This window comes from Pinus tabuliformis, chromosome 6 (genome assembly GCF_031772625.1).
Source record: "Pinus tabuliformis cultivar Carrire ecotype Pingquan chromosome 6, CPIR1, whole genome shotgun sequence".
NCBI classification, from domain to species: domain Eukaryota; kingdom Viridiplantae; phylum Streptophyta; class Pinopsida; order Pinales; family Pinaceae; genus Pinus; species Pinus tabuliformis.
The window spans coordinates 2,107,145,297-2,107,166,051 of record NC_142292.1 but is presented as its reverse complement, the minus strand read 5'-3'; the positions used below and the strand labels follow the sequence as shown (position 1 = coordinate 2,107,166,051).

Genomic DNA, 20,755 nt, shown 5'->3' with positions numbered 1-20,755 from the left:
AACCCAACACCTGGTACTTAATTCCAAGCAATTAGTTATTGAATAAATACACAACCAAATTCCTAACCAAAATATTTAGCGGAAGCAAAATTATTCGATCTTAATAACAACGAGACACAGCTTTCTATCCAACAAATCGATTCATTATTAAAATGACTAAGAACCAATGTTACCAGACTCGGAATCGGCAATAAATCGGCGAGGCAAAAGAGCGAAGAGTTTTAATCGGATCGGGAAAAAATCGGCAAATTCATTAAATAAAAATATACACATATATTGAATTAAAAAAACCATTTTTCATTAATATTGGGTAAAGGTATGTCCAAACAATGCATAATATCAATAGATGTCCAAAATATCATGAATAAATAAGTATCTCATATATGTTATGAGTCCACACATGATCCAAAGCACTGAGTCTTGAGTCCTTAGAAGCATATGCTTCTAAAAGTTTACAAAAAAGTTAAAAACTGCATACTAATCAGAAAAAAATCAGCAACTAAGAGTCTAAGACTCTTAAGAGTGAGAACTAGAAGCGATTCCTCCCACTCCTTCGCTTGCTTGACTCTCAAAGTTCTCCAAGTCATGAAGGCTGAAAAGAGGAGGCTCATCTAATTGAACCCATTCTGCTGCATTTGTAGCTTGCAAATCTAACTCTTCAAGGTCGATTGGTGAATGATCAATACCTGTCATTATCATGAGACATTGAAATGTGAATTAAAATTTCACTTTGAAGTTTGAACTTTAAACTTTTAAAGTAAGAACTACTACTAGATTATGAAACCTTTAAATTCAAGCTCTCGAATCTCACCTTGTATTTGTTTGTTGCGAAGTTGTAGATTGTAATGGACAAATACAAGGTCATTCAAGCGCTTTTGTGTCAATCGGTTGCGCTTCTTAGAATGTATTTTCTCAAACATGCTCCAGTTGCGTTCACAACCTGAAGCATTGCATGCTTGGTTTAAGATTCGAATGGCAAATCTCTTCAAATCTGGCGTATCACTACCAAAGTTTTGCCACCAAAGACCTAGCAAGTGGTAAGGGTTTGTGAGTAGAAGACTAGAAGTACCAAATTAGTAAATAGTAAAAACTTAAAAAGAAAAGAAAATTTAATAAAACATTTAACATACAAAATAAAGTTTAAACAAATTTAATGAATTGATGAAGCCTTCAAGCTGGGTACCTGGCAACATCTTTGACCTTTGTCTTATAGCACTGGTATAGGCAAACAATTTAGATGGTGCCCTATAATCTTGTAGTTGGGAAAAGACACGACTTTGTTGTTCTGGATTAGGGAAGCACCTTTCCAAGCATGTCATAAGTCCTCTGCCAACCTCCCCATCCTCATTAAATTTGCTCTTATCATAAAAATATTGTGGGTTTAAGAAGTACCCAGCAGCATGTAAGGGGGAATGCAATTTCCTATCCCAACGTGCATCTATAATGTCCCAAAGAGGCATATACTTTGTCTCATCATCCCCATATCTTCTTTTGATGGCCTCCTTTGCGAGATCCATCGCCTCATAAATGTAACCCATAGCGGGTTTGTCACCATCAACCATCCTGAAAGTTCAAGCATTCAAATTTAAAGAAATATGAAACATTGTAAATAAAAAGAAGCTTGAAATGAAATTTAAAAAATGAAAAAGTTAAAAGACTAAAACTTAAAAGTACCTGAGAACTCTAACAAGGGACTCCGTCACAGCAATAATCTCTTCAGCATCTTTCCAGAAGCCATCATTAAACACAAGTGCAGCAATTTCGATGCCTTCAGGGGTCTTGGAATGTTTAGATCCCATCCACTCAGGTCCCAAGAACATCCTCTTCAGATTTATCTTTTGCTCAACCACAGATTGCAAAGATATGAAATTTGTTGCAAATCTAGTCACTGCAGGTCGAACAATTTCTTTACCTTCAATGTATATTCTCATAGTGTTTAGGACAATAGTGTGGTTGTATAGGTATTTGGTTATGGATTTTGCCTTCTCCACAACCTCATGTATCCAATGAAGCTTACCAATGTCCTCAAGCATTAAATCTATGCAATGGGCAGCACAAGAGGTCCAAAAAATAGTGGGGTGCCTCATCTCAAAAAGTCTACCAGCAGCCATATAATTCGCTGCATTATCGGTGACAATTTGTACAACATGTTCTTCTCCCACTTCTTGAACGACTTCCTCCATCATTTCACAGATAAGTTGGGCAGTCTTAACCTTATCTGAAGCATCCACTGACTTGAGAAACATTGTGCCTGCGGGACAAAATACAAGGAAATTTATTAAAGTTCTATTCCTCTGATCTGTCCATCCATCACTCATGATGGTGCACCCTGTTTCTACCCATGATGAACGAAACTCAGCTAGCACAAGCATGACATCTTCAACACTCTCTAACAACATATCTGTCCTAAGGCTCTCTGATGTAGGGGCTTTGAACCCTGGACCTGCAACAGCAATTGCATCAATCATAGCTTGCCAATAAGGACTTCTGGCACAGTGGAAAGGTATGTCAGAATAGTACCAAAAGTTAGCAATGGCCTTCCTTGCCTGACTATGGATATTTTTTTTCCAACCAGTGCCATCCAAGGTAGGTTGGGAACGGGGTTTTGTGCGGGGAGCAAAAAAGGTGTTTATGTTTCCACCTCCAGTGTTGAAGGAAGGAGTTGAAGGACTCGCATGGCTTTGAGTTTGACTTGGCCTTGGAGGCATGTGTGGAAAACTTGGGAATGGCATTGAGGATTCAACAGATTGAGGTGACATGGGGCTAGTGGCAGAAAAAGTATCAAGTTCAACTCCAACAGTTCCTATTTCAGCATTTTGCTTTGCTTTCTTGGCATTATGCTGCTCTAACATCTCAAGGGCCAAGGCTGCTTGGTGTTTGACATTGTCGTCAACCTTGTCGCAAATACCTATATCATGGCCAGTTATTTGTGCAAGGTGGAACTTGAATCTATAAATGCCTCCACTACATTTTGTTTTGCAAAATTTACAAAGGAGCCTGGGGTCTCCGGGAATCCTGTCACAATAAGCCCAAGCAAAGTCCTTCTCTCTCGGCATTGTTGTTGCTTTGAACTTGTGTTTAATTTGTGGCTTCTGTTAAGATTTGGAGTCTGGCTTCTATTTTATTTGTGGCTCCTGTGAAAGACAACAAAAAATCAAATTTAAAAATTATCCAAAAATTTACAATATGCTAGAAATTTAAATTTTAAAAAATTAAATGAAGACAGAACCCCTCTTTTTCCTTTCTGCTGGACCAATGCCATCAATTTGGTCTGCCCCCAAAAGAAAACACAGGGATTTATGCTGCCAGTTCCTGCCATCAGGTAACGTCCAAAGAAAGTCATGAAAGAAGCCTTGTAGGCTTGTACAGTATTCAGGTTTTGCTGGTAGAAATATGGTCTCTGTTGAATCAGCAGTGTATGGATCTGGTGTTAGGGAGGCCCATTAACATGTTGTCTTGCAGGAACTAGGGAGACCATTGAAACAAGCAGCGAAAAGTTGCTTAAGCCTTATACACAAGGCACATTCATGAAGAGGATATGAACTGTTTTGATTAGCTAAAGAAGGCACACTAATCACTGCAACATAGCAGCACACTTTCCTCTTTTACAGCAGTTTGAAGGTGCATGCATCAAGAGAGGGTAACTTTTATATCTTGAGACTGCATGAGGATGCATTCTAGGACAACACATAGTAGGTGCATGCCATCATAAGACTTCGATATATATCATGCAAGAATGGGGACACACTTAGCTGGAGGTGAGTCCTGACTCCTAATGCATGTGTAGAGGTAAGTTCTAAAAGGTTGATAATTGATTACTTGTTTTGAGTCTTGACATCTAACGCACACTTCAACCCATAGCCAAACTCATGCACACACCTTAGCAACAGTTACTTGTCTGTTTGGTAAGTCAAAAGGATGCAGGGTAATGAAGGTTGCAGCCTGCAGGTGGGTTGGCATGAAGATGGTGAGACTCAGAAAGAATCACCGTTGCTTCCTGCACCAATGCTGTCAAGACATCAACAGCAACAAAGTCTGTCAAGATTGTGGAAATAAGCAAATCTATAAGAAGCACTTTGAGTGCTGTTACAAATAAACAGATATATCTGCAAATTTATATATAAAATGAGTGAACAACAAGAGATGATCTACAATCCTCTGTGATGGTATATTTATATACATTGGCTAGTCACGAGTGTGAAGGGGTAAACCGTAAGACCCTTGGTCTTTAATTATAAATTATTATTATTAAACATATTTATGTATGTCACATAATACATTGCCTCTGCCTTTAAAATTTACGTCGAATATCAATATGATTTGAGAACTCAGAAAACCCGAGCTACCTCTTTGTTACGTCAAGCCTGGCCGCTGAAGGCTCACGCGTGACGCAGGCTCTGCGGCTTCGAAGTTCGAATGCTGCTCTGTGGTGCCCGTGCTGCGGTCGAATGCTGCTCTGTGGTGCCCGTGCTGCGGTCGAATGCTGTTCTGTCGACTGAACAGTGAAGACTGCGGACTGTGCTCACTGCTATCCAACCAATGTATCACCGTTACACTCTGCCAACGCGCTATCAACCAATGTATCACCGTTAAACAATCGACGCATGTTATAAACGCAACCGGAACCCAAAACCCTATTTTAAATTGGCGGGACTCGCTAAAAAATCGCAGAGTCGGGTAAATCGGAGGAATCGCGAGTCAAACTCGCGTTGACCACGAGTGAAACTCGGTCAACGCGAGTTGACACGCCGAGTTTCAAATCGGGACTTTCTGCCGCCGAGCCGATTCAAAGTCGCGATTAATCGCCGGAATCGGCGATTCCTGTTTCATTGCTAAGAACTTACTTGGGTTCCCGTCCTGGGATAATGGCACAACTGAGGAATTACATATACAACAATAAACCTGGAGTTATCTAGCTAATCAAGCCCTAGATCTGTCCTTTCATCTTCCTTGATTGGTTTGGATCTGTCTCCCTCACTGTTCCTTGCACCTTCTTTGGACCCGTCACACTAGAGTATGACACTCCTCCTCCTGAGGTTAGTGCCACTATTGTGTCTTAGTCTCAACACGTAGGCTCAATTTATAACTTTCCTAAGCCAAGATTGATGGCCAAAATTAGCTCGTCAAGTTAACTGAACATAAGAGACTTTATTTTAGTTAACTATCCTATCTTTAGCTTTCTTTACTTTAACTCAAGTACAAGTCATAAATTTAGCTTGTTTTACATGCACATCTCATGCATGTCACATCCAACACATCTGCATGCATGCAACTCGCTCACTCTGCATGTCGCATGCAAGCTCCTAGAGAGGCAAAACAAGGTCCTTCTAGTCAATACACATGGCTAGAAGACTTTTAAAAGGTACAAAAGTACTTTCCCGAGCTAGAAAAATCAACAATCCCTCTTAGCGAGGGAGGTACTTCTGGAAGAATCTCTTGCACTTGGATTTGTCTCCAACACCACCTCGTCATTTGTTGCTGTAGCTGCCCCCTCTGAACTGGAAGACTTCTCTGCTACCTGATTCAGAATCTGAGTTGAAGACGTATTCTTTCCAACCATGCTCTTAGGAGAGTTGGTATAAAATGAATAATCCAAGTTTTCAATCCTCTGACCAGAGAAATGAATAGTGCAACCCCTAACTGCATGCAAACCATGTGCAAGGACACACACTGAAATTCCCTTTTGGCCTCCAAAACTTTGAAAATACAAAGGTCAAGTTTGACTGGAGTGTTAAGAGACAAACTGAAATAAGCAATCAGATTATGTAGATGTCCTCGAAACTGTCACCTTGTACTTCAATTGTTGAATCAAGACCAAATGTGGAGATATATTGCATGCATGGATAGCAATTGCACAGTGGTTCAATGCCAAGTATGAGACATGTGGCATTGTTCATACCATATCTTTGGTTTTGATGACTCTGAGGAGATCTTGTTTAGGAGGCCCATAATCATATCACTGAATGTATATGCCAAAACCCAAAGTGCTATACAAAGTGTTTGGATGGAGTCTAGACTGTTGGACTTGACACAACGATGTTTCTTATGCATGTGACTTGGAATGAGTCTTGGGTTTTATACCATGATATTTTGCTGTTTCGTTTTTCATCAAAAACTTTAGGGATAGAACACCTGTACAGACATCACTTTATTGATTAACCACGTCATTCATTCATTTTGCAGCTAGGTACTATTGGGCTCCAGTGGTGCTTGGCATTGATGAACACAATATTTGCTGAAAGTTACTTTAATTTATCAACCAAAGAGGAGAGGACCTTCAAAGCACGGGCACTGTATATGCAATCATAGTGATTCCCTAATTTGGAGATGCTAAATTGATTGATTTGGTGCGGGGGGCGTGAGTTAACGGTTTCTTAACATGACTGCTCTAACCCACAGGGCTATGATACTTGGCTTCCTCGACTCCATCAAGAAGATAATAACCAACATGGATAAACCCAAAACCTCCCAGGCAACTCTGACAAATGTAACCCATAGGACTCTGATTCTTGGCTCTATGATACTTGGCTTCCTTGATTCCACCAAGAAGATAATAACCAACATGGATAAACCCAAGACCTCCCAGGCAACTCTGACAAATGTAACCCATAGGATTCTGATTCTTGGCTCAGTTGAGCAGCCTTAGAATTCTTGTTGTTTGTTCTGCATGTTTGGTTATCCATGCACAGGAATGTGTTTTCTAGTTTCTTTTCATGTAGCAGTATAGCATTTTGTATATCACAATATATATTGATGTGATGGTGCTTTCTTGTTATTAGTATGCAATTCTTACACTAAATGCAGCCTTGGATCTGATTCACATCATGTTGCTATGGGTTCTACAATGCCTCTTATTTCTATTGTGTAAAATTTCACTGAAATTTTTTACCAGTTGAAGGTCTTCATCAAGGTTTCACTTTTTTAATCTGGACAGGTCAGATTGAAGTTTGGTCAACAGGTCTCCAATTTATTTGCAATAATGATAGCTCTGCAGTTCCATCTTTTATTTTACTGTTCAAGACCACTTCCAAATATTTTTGCTCTGGCTATAGGTATGTTCTGTCTGAAATTGTTCACATTTCTACAAATAATATTTTGATTATGCTATACTTGTTGCTAAATCACTTCTGGCAGGATTATTAGGAACAGAATCCAGTGGATGTAGAATTTACTAGTATCCATATTTCTTTTCTTTAATTCATAAATGTTAATTTTCTAACCCCAGCAATCTGGCTAATTATTTCCTAGCAGATTATTACTCAGATCTATTGAATCAAAAGCATGGCTGAGAGTTTAACACGTAAAAGAATAGATAACAGTAGAAACAAACATTAACCAATCTCAAACACATACACACATAATTTCTAACGTTCAAAATCTCCTATTTCATTAACAATAACCTATGCCATACAAGGGATCCCTTACTAGGATAATGGCCGTATGAGGAAAAACACATACAACAGAAACCTGGAAATGATCCAACTGATCAAACCCTCTGCGGAGCTTGCTTGGCTGATTTGAATCCTTCTCCATTGCTGCCATTTGCACTTTTGCTCGAACCCTGCACGCTTGGATGAATGTCCTTCTCCACCCGATCACTGAGATCTCACTATCTCAGTGTGCCTTGTGCTCACTAGATGTGTCTTCTCCCTCAACATAGCCTTCCTTTTATAAGTTTGAGTTATTGATTGAATCCACAATCTTAATCTCTAAAGCGATTGACAGTTGAGATTAGATCTCAACATCATTTGATACCGGTTGAGATTCATCTAATTCACTAATGCAAATGACCTTTGTATTTAATTAGATTAACTCACATTATCTTATGAAAGTCAATTACTTTAAGGTGACTTCCCCATGTCTAGACACATATATAGGACAATCGAACCAGGAGGTGCAGAAGGTGTTGATTTTGGGTAGCATCGGATGTGCTCTAGCTCCCAAATTTTGTGGAGGGGCTAGAATACATGAGATCTCCAAAACCCAGAAATCGTTTGGAGAAATTCCACCTGAATGAGGAGTTATTAAAATAATTAATATTTTTAGTGGGTTCCTAAGTCTAAACTTAGGAAAAAAAATATTAATGGGTATTAATAAGAATATGGGTGAGAAACTTCTAAGTGGCAAGGATCAAGTTTGTTTTAATCTTAGCCGTTGATTAGGGACTTAATCTCGGTCGTTGATTCATCAACATGAAAAGTATAAGAGGACGCTTGAGGGTCAGTTGGAGAAACACTTGAGAGATCAGTGAGTTCGATTTTTCTGGGGCGAGGTTTGCCGAGAACATCGAACAAGTGATCTGTTGCGGTGAGGGGCAGTTCGGTAGAGGGACTTAGTCCAAGGCTGAGAATACACAACAGAGAGGCAGAGAAGCACTAGGAGAGCTCTGACACAGTGACGCAGAGGGAGAGCTATGATGTAGTGTCACCGTGACGCAGCTCCTAGAGGAGGGGACGCAGTTCCAACGCAGAGCTTGGAGCAGCCATTGCTGCCCAGCACTGAGAACAACGCAGTCACTTGTGGGGTTTGTTCATCTGTCTTTGGATAGAGGTACTTCTGCTGGGTTTATTCTCTGTTGGGTGAGCCAGATTTGGCACCCTAGTTGTATTCAGAAATCTGTTTAATAATACAAAGTTCAAATGCTCTATATGCTGCACCGATTTTCCCGCATTGGGTTTTTCTGGGGACATTTGTCCAAAAATAATGGTGTCCCTTGTATATTTGTCTCGTTCTATTTTCAGATCATGATCTGCATGTATGTGTAGTTTGCAATAGTGTTTTCATCGCTGTTTAAATAAATTGTTGAATGTAAAAACAAGTAGGAGATGGTAAACCAATGATTGCAGTAGGATTTTTGATGTGTAGATTCATAAATTTTCACATGGTATCAGAGGATTGCAGATCATATGAGACTTAAGACACCAGCTGGGAGTTCCAGAGAATTTGCGGCAAAGAGGCAGCTGCCCCGAGTGACAATGCTGTTCTAGAGCCAGAGACATAGAGGGAGAGTGACGCAGGGTAGAAGAGGTGACACAGTAGTTGGGAGGAGCCCACGTAGTAACTGCGTTAGTTGTCTAGGCCAGCAAAGAAGCAGAGAGGGGAAGATCAGGCTCACGTAGAGCCACGTTAGCTTTCCGGACTAGGAAGGAGTGACGTAGTGGCTAGGAGGAGCTGATCTATCTCATGCTGTGTTTGCGCAGAGCCAGAGGTGCTTAGATTCCTTAGTTGCCGGGGTTGAGGGAGCAGAGCAGATTCGATCTGAAGAGCTGGTGGGACGCTGTTGCTGTTGGTGTAGAACAATGTCTGTGGAGACATAATTGAGGTAGAGGGAGTCACTGCTTTGATAGATTTCTAGCCAAAGATATCTAGATCCGGGTTACAACAGCAAAGGAGGATTGGAAAGTAGTGATTTGACATTTGGCTAGAGGATTTCTGTGAAGGAAATCAAGACTCAGAGGGAGTCTAGAGGAGCTTGTTCCTTAGAGGATTTCTAGTGCCAAAGAAATCCAGATCCTAGTTTTGCTGGAGCAGCAGTGAAAGAGGGAGAAGAGAACTAGTTCGACATTCATTTGAGCAGAGATGGTCGTCGATGACGATTGTGCCATGAGTGCTCATGCGCCTCTCGAGAAGAGGTGGGGCGACATGGAGCTGTAGTCGAGAGGACTGCATGGTAGGGGCAGGATTCTTGACGTGCCCAAACTCTTGGATCACGTACGGCTATGGGAGCCCTTAACGACAGTAGAATAATGATGGGTGTCGGTTGGAGCGAGGTGTGATGGAGCGACAATGGCAGAGCTAGAGTGCCAAAGTCTGAGGCAACGTAGTGGATGTTGTAGTAGTGCGAGAGGCACAAAGCAGTTTGCAGCAGTGTAGTAGCAGTAGAGGGTTAGCACATATTAGCAACAGAGGTAGCTTTAGCATCACGAGGCATCCATACTGACCAACATGTCAGTTTTTGGGTGAAGTTTCAGTTGCTTACTTCTTGGCAACTGAGTTGAGTGCAGCAGTTAGCAGTGGCAGTGCTATGGGCAGCATGATGCAACATATTGAGAGGGAGTTGTAGTACAAATGCAGTAGTGGTAGTGGCAGAGTCATGGGTAGCAGTACAGGAAGAAGCAATGTAGTGGGTGAAGGGCATCAAGCCAAACATCAGCAGCACAGAGAAACAATGCAGTGGATCAATGTAGTACTTTTGTTGAGAAGTGTTACTAGAGCACATTCCTCGCTAAGAGGGAGTGTTGATTTTGGGTAGCATTGAATGTGCCCTGTCTCCGAAATTTTGTGGAGGGGCTAGAATACATGAGATCTCCAGAACCCAGAAATCGTTTGGAGAAATTCCACCCGGATGAGGAGTTATGAAAATAATTAATATTTTTAATGGGTTCCTAAGTCTAAACTTAGGAAAATAAAATTATTAATGGGTATTAATAAGGATATGGTTGAGAAACTTCTAAGTGACGAGGATCAAGTATGTTTTAATCTTAGCCGTTGATTAGGGACTTAATCTCGGCCGTTGATTCATCAATAGCAAAAATACAAGAGGAGGCTTGAGGGTCAGTTGGAGAGACACTTGAGAGATCAGTGAGTTCGATTTTTTTGGGGCGAGGTTTGTTAAGAAAATCGAAGAAGTGATCTGTTGCAGTGAGAGGGGCAGTTCGACAGAGGGACTTCAGTCCAAGGCCGAGAATACATAGCAGAGAGGCAGAGAAGCACCAGGAGAGCTCTGACGCAGTGATGCAGAGGGAGAGCTTTGACGCAGTGACGTATTGTCGATTTGACGCAGAGTGAGAGCTCTGATGCAGTGACGCAGAGGGAGAGCTCTGACGCAGTGTCGCAGTGACGCAACTCCTAGAGGAGGCGACACAGTTCCAGCGCACAACTTGGAGCAACCATCACTACCCAACACTGGGAACAACGCAATCACCTGTGGGGTTTGTTCATATGTCTCTAGATAGAGCTACTTTTGCCGGGTTTATTCTTTGTTGGGTGAGCCAGATTTTGCACCCTAGTTGTATTCAAAAATCTGCTTAACAATACAAACCCTCTATATGTTGCACCGATTTTCCTGCATTGGGTTTTTCCGGGGACATTTGTCCAAAAATAACAGTGTTCTTTGTGTATTTGTCTCGTTCTATTTTCAGTTCATGATCTATATGTATGTGTAGTCTGCAATAGTGTTTTCATCGCTATTTAAATAAGTAAATAACTTGTTGAATGTAAAAACAAGTAGGAGATGGTAAACCAATGATTGCAGTAGGATTCTGATATGTAGATTTAGAAATTTTCACAAAAGGTAGCAGGGAAGGCCACACTTCCTTATGTTGATGGGTCAGCCAAGAACTTAGGTAGAGCGTGGGTCTAGAAGTTGGACATGTTTCTCCATTTGAACCCCATGCGAGAGATTGATGCTATCTGATTTTCCACCCTGCATTTGGAGGGAGATGCGCAGGAGTGGTGGTACCATGGCTTGATCACTCTTGGGCACATACACATTACTTCCTATATTGAGTTCACCAGGAGGTTGGTTGAGAGGTTTGATAGGAAGGATCCAGAGTTGCACTTCAGGGAGTTGGCACATCTGAGACAGATTGGTAGTCCTGAGGCCTATATATCAGAGTTCCAACAATTGGCTGTGATGGTTACAGACATTTCAGAGACTTGGTTGATCATGTTGTTCATTGAGGGGCTAGTTGATCCCCTACATGATTTGGGAGGGCTTATAGGCCTATGACATTGCAGGATGCCATCACTAGAGCTAGATATATGATTGTTGCCTTGCCTAAGACCAAGGCCCCTATGCTTGTCGGACACACTGCACCCCAAGGTGGACGAGATACCAGATAGGTGTGAAAATTCATGATTCTAACACATCAGAAACCCCTACTGCAATTACTAGTTTAGAATCTCCTACTTGTTTTTTACATTAACAAGTTATTTAATTGCATAAACATCGAAGTAAACACTATTGCAGCCTTCACAGATATATAGATCATGCACTGAAATAACCTAAGAAAATAACACAAAGGGACACCGTTATTTTTGGACAATTGTCCCCGGAAAACCCAATTCGGGAAAACCGGTGCAACATATAGAGGGTTTGTATTATTAAGCAGATTCGTGAATAAAACTAGGGTGCCAGAAATGGCTTATCGAACAGAGAATATCCTGGGCAGTAGTACCTCTATCTAGAGACAGGTATTTCGGCAAGTCAACAACTGGATGATCAAACCCCACAGTGACTTGGGCTGTTCCCTATGCTGGACAACGAAAGCTGCTCCAAGCACTGCTCTAGAACTGCATCACTCCTCTAGGAGCTGCATCACCCTCTCTCGGCCTAGAGTCTGCTGATCTCCCCCTAGTCTGCCCCACAGAATCTCCCCAGCGTTGCCACTGAGGCCCAACGTCAGCCTCTACAGCTTCTATGTTGCCTGCATCAGCCTCTGCGTCAGCCCTTCTAGGGCCTGTGTTGTCTCTCCCAGCACTGCGCTGCCTCTCTGCTATGTATTCTTTGTTGATTTGGGGTAGTATCGGATGTGCTCTAGCCATGAAACTTGGTGGAGAGGCTAAGGCACATGAGATCTCCAATACCTAGAAAGGGTTTGGGCAGATTCTAAACAATGTGGGAGATATTAAAATAATTAATATTTTTAATGTAATCCCTAAGTCTAAACTTAGGGAAAATAAAATATTAATGTGAATTAATATGAAACTGTGTTACAATGGTCCAATCTAATCGTAGCCGTTGAATAGGGACTTAATCTCGACCATTCGTTTGTCAACAAGAAAAGTATAAAAGGAGGCTTCAGGGTCACTTGGAGAACAAACTGAGGGAGACTAGTCAGTTCAATTTCTGGAGTAGGGTTAGCTGAGAAATTGAACCAGTGGTCTGGTGAGAAATCAGGAGGCAGCAAGTATGGAACAGAGAGATGGGAGATCAGTGCAGAGGCAGAAAAGGCAGACACAAGGCTAGAGGGAGCCACGTAGAGGCAATAGAGACTGCGCAGAGCCAGCAGGGCCTGCGTCATCCACGCAGAGGCTGCAGGAGTGATGCAGAAGGCTAGAGAGGATGCGCAAAGTCTCAACAGGCTGACACAGAGGGTTTCAGGCCATGCAGAGGTCAGTAGGGCTGATGCTGGGTTCAGGAGAAGTGCTGAAGAATTTGTCTATCTGTGGGTAACCCAGTTTGGTACCCTCGCTGAATAATAAAACCCTCCCTTCCTGCATCGGTTTTCCCACATTGGGTTTTTCCGGGGACATTAGTCCAAAATATCTTTGTCAATGTGTTGATTATTGTGCATATGTTTGTTTCTGTATTACAGTGTGATATCTGCAACAATATTTATTTTAATGTTTATTGAAGTGATTTCATGAATAACTTATGGTGGAATAAGTAGGAAATGTAAACCAGTTACTGCAGTGATAGAATTTTCACATGGTATCAGAGGAAGTAATCAGAGACAGAAAGGGAAAATCAGTTATGGGTCGAGACCAATGTTGCAGTAATCGTTATCGAGATATTATCAGCGAGGGGAAAAAATCGTAAAATTCGGGAAAAAAACGGTAAAAATCGGGAAAAAATCGTAACATACAAAAATATTTATTTTTTTTTTCAATTTTTTTTAATATCTAAAGGATCTACAACATAAAATAAATACATTGACACATAAATATGATAAAAGAACTAATATATAAGATGTTTAATATCATTTCTGTTGCTACATCACACATAACAGTGAATCATGTCCTGAATATTAAGTCCTGACTCATGACTCCCAACTCAGCCTCAAAATATCAACAAAAAATATAATAATGTATCTCATGAGTCATAATGTCATATACAATGAAATGAACCAAATAACTAAAGTCTAATACTACTGATTTCCTCTGCCCCTCTTGCGAGAAAATGCAATAGCTTTCCCTTTCCCTCTAGATGTAGATGCCGGTGGAGTTGGCAATGGACTCTGCTGTGCTCTAGAAGCTGAAGAACTAGGAGGTATAGGGGGTAGACCACGTCCTCTACTGGTGGAAGGGGTAGCCCGGGTAGGTGGTGTCACCTCCTCCTCCTGTTGCTCCTCCTCCTCCTCCTTCTCCTCCCCCTCCACTACCTCCTGCTCTAACCAATCATCGACAGGTTCCATGAGAGGCCTCTTGGCCTCAACCCTCCATGCAGTAGTGGTGTCAATCTGTTACGAATAAAATATATAAATAATATAAATATAAGTAACGAGGATAATTGTAATAGTGATTAGTTAATAATAACTAGTGATTAGGTTGAAGAGGCATGCTTAAATGAGACATGACTCTTTGTGAAGAGACACTTGCGTGATATAAAAGCAAGCCTCTCGTTCTCATTGTAAATCATCATTCTTATTCTTATTCATACATTTAATATATAATATTTGCATCCTCATGGATAACTTTATATTCCAAGTCTTCTGGAGTAATTAATTTATAGAAAGAACTTTGTTCGCTTCATTTGGTATTAGAGCAGTTTGATTCTTTGGCTGCTTCAACGTTGCATAGAGCTCGCTCTTTGATCTAGGTCTTTGACCATCAAAAAATCGTCAACATTGTTGCCATCCTGATTGAAGCATTCGCTACAAGTTTGGAGTTTCTCCGTCATTGATTCGTCAAGGCCCTTGGCCATTTATTTAATTTTTTTTATTGAAAAACAAGAAAAGAAAAAAACAATAAAAAAAAGAGTCAACATAAAAAAAAATATAAAAAATAAAAAGAAGAAAAAAGACTATAAAGTCAATTTTTTTTTACATCGCTGGTCGATTCGTTGCCATTCCACTGATGTCCACATACTTCGCCACCATTTGCGAATTCTGCTGCCACATTTTCCAGCGGTGCACACCAACCGTCACAACAACACTGCAATTCTTTCCGACAAAACTCGCCGATGCCATCCATTGATCGTATCATCCACGCTGCCATCAGAACCAAGCTATGCCACTGCCATCTTCCGTCCATCCGCGCTTACCTCAACACCAAAAATCACAACCTCCATTTTTGTTGTTTTCCATAACCACAACCGCCATTCCATCTCATCTATTTGAGCCATAGTTGTTCCATTTTCTTGGCCTCACAGCCGTCACACCGTTGTACTGCTCCAAATTGTCCGCGACAACCACCCTCTCCAACAATGCTCCAAACATCCCGCGACCGTCCCTCGCTGCGTCGTCATACCTTTGCCTGACTGACTTACCTTGGCCGCACACCCCGCGGTCACCCTCATTGACCCGTGCCCGTCCCTCGCTGACCCGCTCCCTGTGTCGTTGGACCCCCACTGGTTGACTTACCTTGCCCGCACACCCAACCATTCTCTCCATCCAGAACAGTCGCACACCCAAGTTGCCAGCCAAACACACTTACACCGCTGTCACCCTCCAGCCATCCACAGAACCCGACCCTATGTAAGAACACCATCGATCCAGTCTGTGGATCACTGTGCTGCGCCCACTAAAAACTTGTTTCCCGGTACCTCCTCGACCGAGCTATCACCTTCTGCCCGTTGTCGTCTACAGTGCTGTCGTTACTGCAATTTGAAGCCGCGGCCACCTTCGGGCACGTATTTCTTAGTATAAGCAGTCTATTTAATTCACTTCCTTACCGTCCCTAATTTCAGAATTCCAGTAAAAAATTAAAAGCATTGCTCGTGCTATGAAGGGCCACATCATTTCATACATTTATTTCGTATAGCCGTCGGTTCGGAAAATATTGCTACAACTCTAACTTGTGATGGTTGAAACATAATTAGAGAATCAATGATATATATATATATATATATATATTAAAGTATATATATGCCAAACATAGACCAAAAAGTGAAAGGGTATTTTACATGTTCTTAATTGCTTAGTTGAAAACGTGGAAAAGGAATAATTACCACCATTCACCAAAGTCATTTGAGTGATATATAAATTCAAACAAAAATACAAGGGAAATATTATAAGCGAAAACCGCATGTCAGACCAGCGTTACATATTAAACTGGAGTGGTGAGGTATTAACAGGCAGGGACAACGTTCATATAACTGTCATTCATATAACCAGATAGTGTATATACTAATCTGATGCAACACCACCATAGTCATGGTGTACAGTCGTGGTGTACACGCCAACACAATTTCACTGATGCGGAGGAGGTATTATGGTGTGGAGTTAGGAGTATTACTGTGCAGAAGGAGAGGCATTAGCCAAGCAACAATCATGGTAACACAGTATTATGCAACACAATAATATCGGCTCACAGTCACTCCATGTCAAACAACGCAATGTTCACCCAAACCACAATCAACACATTACCATTCAACACAGAATACCATTCAATGCAGAATATGTATTGAGTATGTTTGGCTGCAATACATACTTACTTCACTCATGGCACTCACCACGGTCATCTTAGTCTTCCACGCAACACAGACTTTAAAGGTCATTCGATTTTCTATCAAACGCAGTGCATACTCCGTCCAATAGCATTCTCCGACTGGAAAGGTTTATGTGCATTTGATGGGCTCCAGCAGACCACATTTTCACTACAAACACTAGGCAGAGGAAAGTGTGGGAGTGTTGTCTTCATGGAATGAATTGCCTCACGTTCAAAATGCAGAGAGGCCACAGGTCAGGAATACACCTTGCTCTGATACCATGTTAAACATAGTCAAGATAGGAAAGGTAAATCATTAATTGCATTTACTGTTAACATAGATGTGCATTTATAATACATTCTTGTGACTGTTGGATTCATCTTCCAACGTCTCTTGGACTCCCTTTGACCGTCCAACTTCCACACCTTAACCCTTAGTGGATTAGGTGTCCAGCATTTCTAAGGATCTCTGACGCTATCCTGCCCTAGCAACTGCCTACAGAAAATTACGTCCCACCAGAAAAAAACCTCTTCGTTGAAGCTTCTGCTGCACTGCTCCCTCTAATGGTGACAAATCTCGATTTGACAATCTTACCTCTTTGTTGACTCACTCAGAGAGATTTCCCTCGAAAATCTAGCCCTCCGGCCTGAACTGCGCAAGCCCTCTGTGGATTAGAATTGTTGCCTCTGCAGGAATTTCGAATTCCTTTCTTCCTTCAGCGTTGGGTCTTCTGGCTCTGTTCTTGTTGCTTCACTTGTTGCTCAGATACCATGTGAAAATTCCTAAACCCGGAATCCCTATTGCAGCAGCTGATATTACTTCTCCTATTTGCTAAACCTTACAAGTTATTTACTGTGTTCTATGGTAAATATCAAAGTAAATACAACTGCAACATTCACTATTTAAAATTAATATGTCGAAACAAGAAACTGAACAAGAAAAAGATACAACACAATGACACAGTTATTTTTGGACAAATGTCCCCGGAAGAACCCAATGCGGGAAAACCAATGCAGCAAATGAGGGTTTCTTTATTATTCTTCAGCAAAAATCTCATGTGTAAGATACAACTAGCAACATAGAAGAGGAGTCTCTCTGAGAATTTTTTACAAACACTTGACGAGTTTCTTATCCAGGAGAGGACTTGCTGCCCTCTCTGCGTCTCACTACGTCAGCCCCTGCGTGAGAACTACAGTATCCTAGCGTCACACTGCCTCTGCACTGTCCTCTGCGTCACAACCTCTGCGTTGTCCTCCTTCTGCTCTGCGTCTTTTGCTCTTGACCATCAGACTGATGCTGATACCCCTTCTCTCTCCTTCTCACCTGCAACTCTCCCTCTGATTCGATTTTCTCTTACCAAACTTCAACCTGTGAGAAAATCGAACTTACTCGGGTAACTGAGTATCTGCCTCTAGTGTATATCTAAATGCCCTTCGATGTCCTTCTTATAATCTTCCAGTTGACAACCAATGACCTAGATGAGATTCTAATCAATGGCTTAGATCATTTGGACTCGATCTTTGTCTTCTTCTAGAAGTTACACCCATAGTTTAGATTAATACCCACTAATTATTTTAATTTTCTAATTTTAGACTTAGGGTCCCATTAAAAATAATTAATTATTTTAATAAAACTATCTTCATGTGGAATTTCTTAAAACGATTTTTGGGTATTGTGGAATACATATGTCTAAGCCTCCCTACAAAATTTGAGACTTAGAGCACATCCGATGCTACCAGAAATCAACACCATCTTCATGGACATAGGTGGTTGCTAGAGTGTCAGTTGTTGAGCTCATGGGTCTAATCAACTAGGAGTGGTTTGTGCAACCCTAGACTTTGTGTGGAGAAGGACATCTACAAGAGATGATGGGCAGTCCTCCTAGCCCGTGTTCATTGTGGGAGATGGACATCTTGCAGTGATAGGTGGCAGGCCTCTGTGTTCTATGTTAGTCTTTATTAGAGCAACACAGGAGACTATAGCGGGTTGAAGTCCCTGAGCAGTTGAGGAGCAGCAATGGGCAGTTATGAGTTGTTCACAAACGGATTTGTGAACTTGACAGGAGTCTCGATGTGTTGTGCCCTTGATGGACTAAGGTACAACGAGTGAGTAGATTGGAAAAGCAAGGTTCAATGGCCAAATGGATTTGGATCATTGATAGAGGCAGGTGCTACAGATCAAGAGTCGAGCAAAAGATCTCCTTGATTAATGTAAAAGGGAGTTGGCCTCTAAGTTCGAGATGAAGGATCTAGGTTTGATGCATTACTACTTAGGACTAGAAGTGTTGCGGAAGCCGGGTGAGATCTTCCTTCGTCAAGGGAAATATATTATTACAATCTTTTAGAGATTTGGGATGATGGACTGCAAGTTCACGACCACTCCCATGGAAACCAATCTAAAGAAAGGCTCTGATTCAGAGTTGGTGGGTTCCACATTATACAAACAATCAGGCAAAGTGGAAGGACCGGCCAAGTGGACGTGATGGGATTGAGATTGTCAGACTAGATGCTCAGAGACGGGAGGTCTCTAAGAGTAGCATGCCTTCTATGAGTGGACCATCCCAGACAACAGATATGCTTCAATGATTAGGAAGCAGTGGTGGTAGACGGAGCAATCATGATTGCCACAATAAGCTCTGTTTTAGTGTTAGAGGGAGCACCCAGTCAAGGTGATCGGAAATTAGTTGTGGTGATGGATCTAGTCAAGGAAGCTGATCAGTTTATGGTTGAGCCAAGGCATGCGACATAACATGTGTTGAGGTACCGACATGGTACAGTTGGATATCAATTGAGACATGTCTCAAATGATGAAGTACAATTGTAGGGATATACAGATTCAGATTGGGTAGAGAGTGCAAAAGATATATAGAGCACATCAGGGTGTTACTTAAGTTTGGGTTCTATAATGATATCCTGGATGCGTAGGAAGCAAACATCTAGTCGCACTTAGCATTGCAGAGGCTGAGTATATTGCAGCTAGTTTTGCGAGTAGTGAAGTAGTGTGGCTTTGGAAAGTGCTCACAAGATTGTTTGATCAAGTGATGGAGACGACTGTGATGATAGGTTGATGCACAAACCGCTACATTCGAGACATGGTACACAATGGACTAGTGAGACTCCAATGCATTTCTACGGATGAGTAGGTTCTTGACATTCTCACAAAATCTCTTTCCTAGATGAAGTTTATCTACTTAAGGGACGAGCTTGGAGTGGTCGAATGCTTCCCTTGGCCAGAGGGAGTGTTGATGTTGTAGCATAAAGGGTAGATATTCTCCCTAGGTTAAGGGTATTGACCACATGCCATGTAATGTGGCTAGGAAGATTGGCCCAGAGAGTGTCAAGGCTCAGAGTGCTCCGCCAATGAAAGGTTCTAACCATATTGCCAAGGGTTACTTGGCTAGTGGGTAGAGTAAGTGCCCCATAACATTTGGTAAGTGTTTTTATCATTCAAATATCATGTGACGACACGAGGGAATGGGAAATTGGTGTAGGGTTCCACCATTGGTCAGCGATATTGATTTGGTTCCAAGTGACAACCTGGATAATTGGTGACCCAAGATTGTCTTGTGTTTACTCCGGTCCAGGGGTACCTAGCCATATTGCGAAAGGGTATTTGGCTAGTGGGTGCCTAGATCCTTTGCAAAGGGTGTTTGGCTAGTGGGTAACTAGCTACTTTGCATGATGCTAATGCAAAATGCTTTCCACATGGTTCTAGAATAGAACATGAGGTGGATGGATGCATTAACATCGCGGGCTCATTCAATCTTTTCTTGGGATGGAGAATTCTTTTCAGCAAAAGTGGACATCTTAGGAAGTTAGGGTGAATACCTCTCTCGCTAAGGGGGAGTGTTGATTTTTGGGTAATTGCGGGAGGTATTCCATAGCTACAAGTCAGCCCATGGAAAGGAGGGAGAATTAAATTTAAAATTTGAATTCAAATTGATCAAGTCAGTGGCAAAGTACAGGTCGGCCCAGCTAAAGGATGTGCCCCTTGGACACTACAAGAACAATATATATTGGCACTCACTCTCCTCACTTGAAGACCAATTCAGATCACACAACATCTACTATTCTTCTGTTCACACGTGTGAGTTAAGGAGGAAGGCTTCTAACGTTGACTTGTGTTGACAAAGATTATTGCTGGGCAGTTTGATTGAGTTTTTGAGCAGAAGTTTGACCAAGTTTTCTGAGGTCAATTTGATCGAAGTTCTGGGCAGTGTCACAGGGTTTGTCGAACCTAAATATTGAGGTCCGAAATTCGGCGAATTTCAATTTTTTTTTTTTAAAGTTCGTTTAGGTTCGAGAAGGTTCGACTTTATATTAGTTCCTGTTGCGTTGAGGTTACGGATAGCGTTCCCGTGGCTCCACAATTTCTAAGAAAAAA

At 41.6% G+C, this 20,755-nt stretch overlaps 1 protein-coding gene across 2 annotated transcripts in view; it reads left to right on the top strand.

Moving 5' to 3' along the window:
* The window catches only part of LOC149267666 (dol-P-Man:Man(7)GlcNAc(2)-PP-Dol alpha-1,6-mannosyltransferase-like), a 542,356-nt gene that overhangs the window by 140,045 nt on the left and 381,556 nt on the right, over positions 1-20,755 (top strand). For both annotated transcript variants that reach the window (XM_089433813.1, XM_089433817.1), the window contains exon 8: positions 6,935-7,052. In XM_089433813.1, coding sequence (XP_089289939.1) covers positions 6,935-7,052 — 118 coding nt within the window. The remainder of the gene's footprint in view (positions 1-6,934; positions 7,053-20,755) is intronic.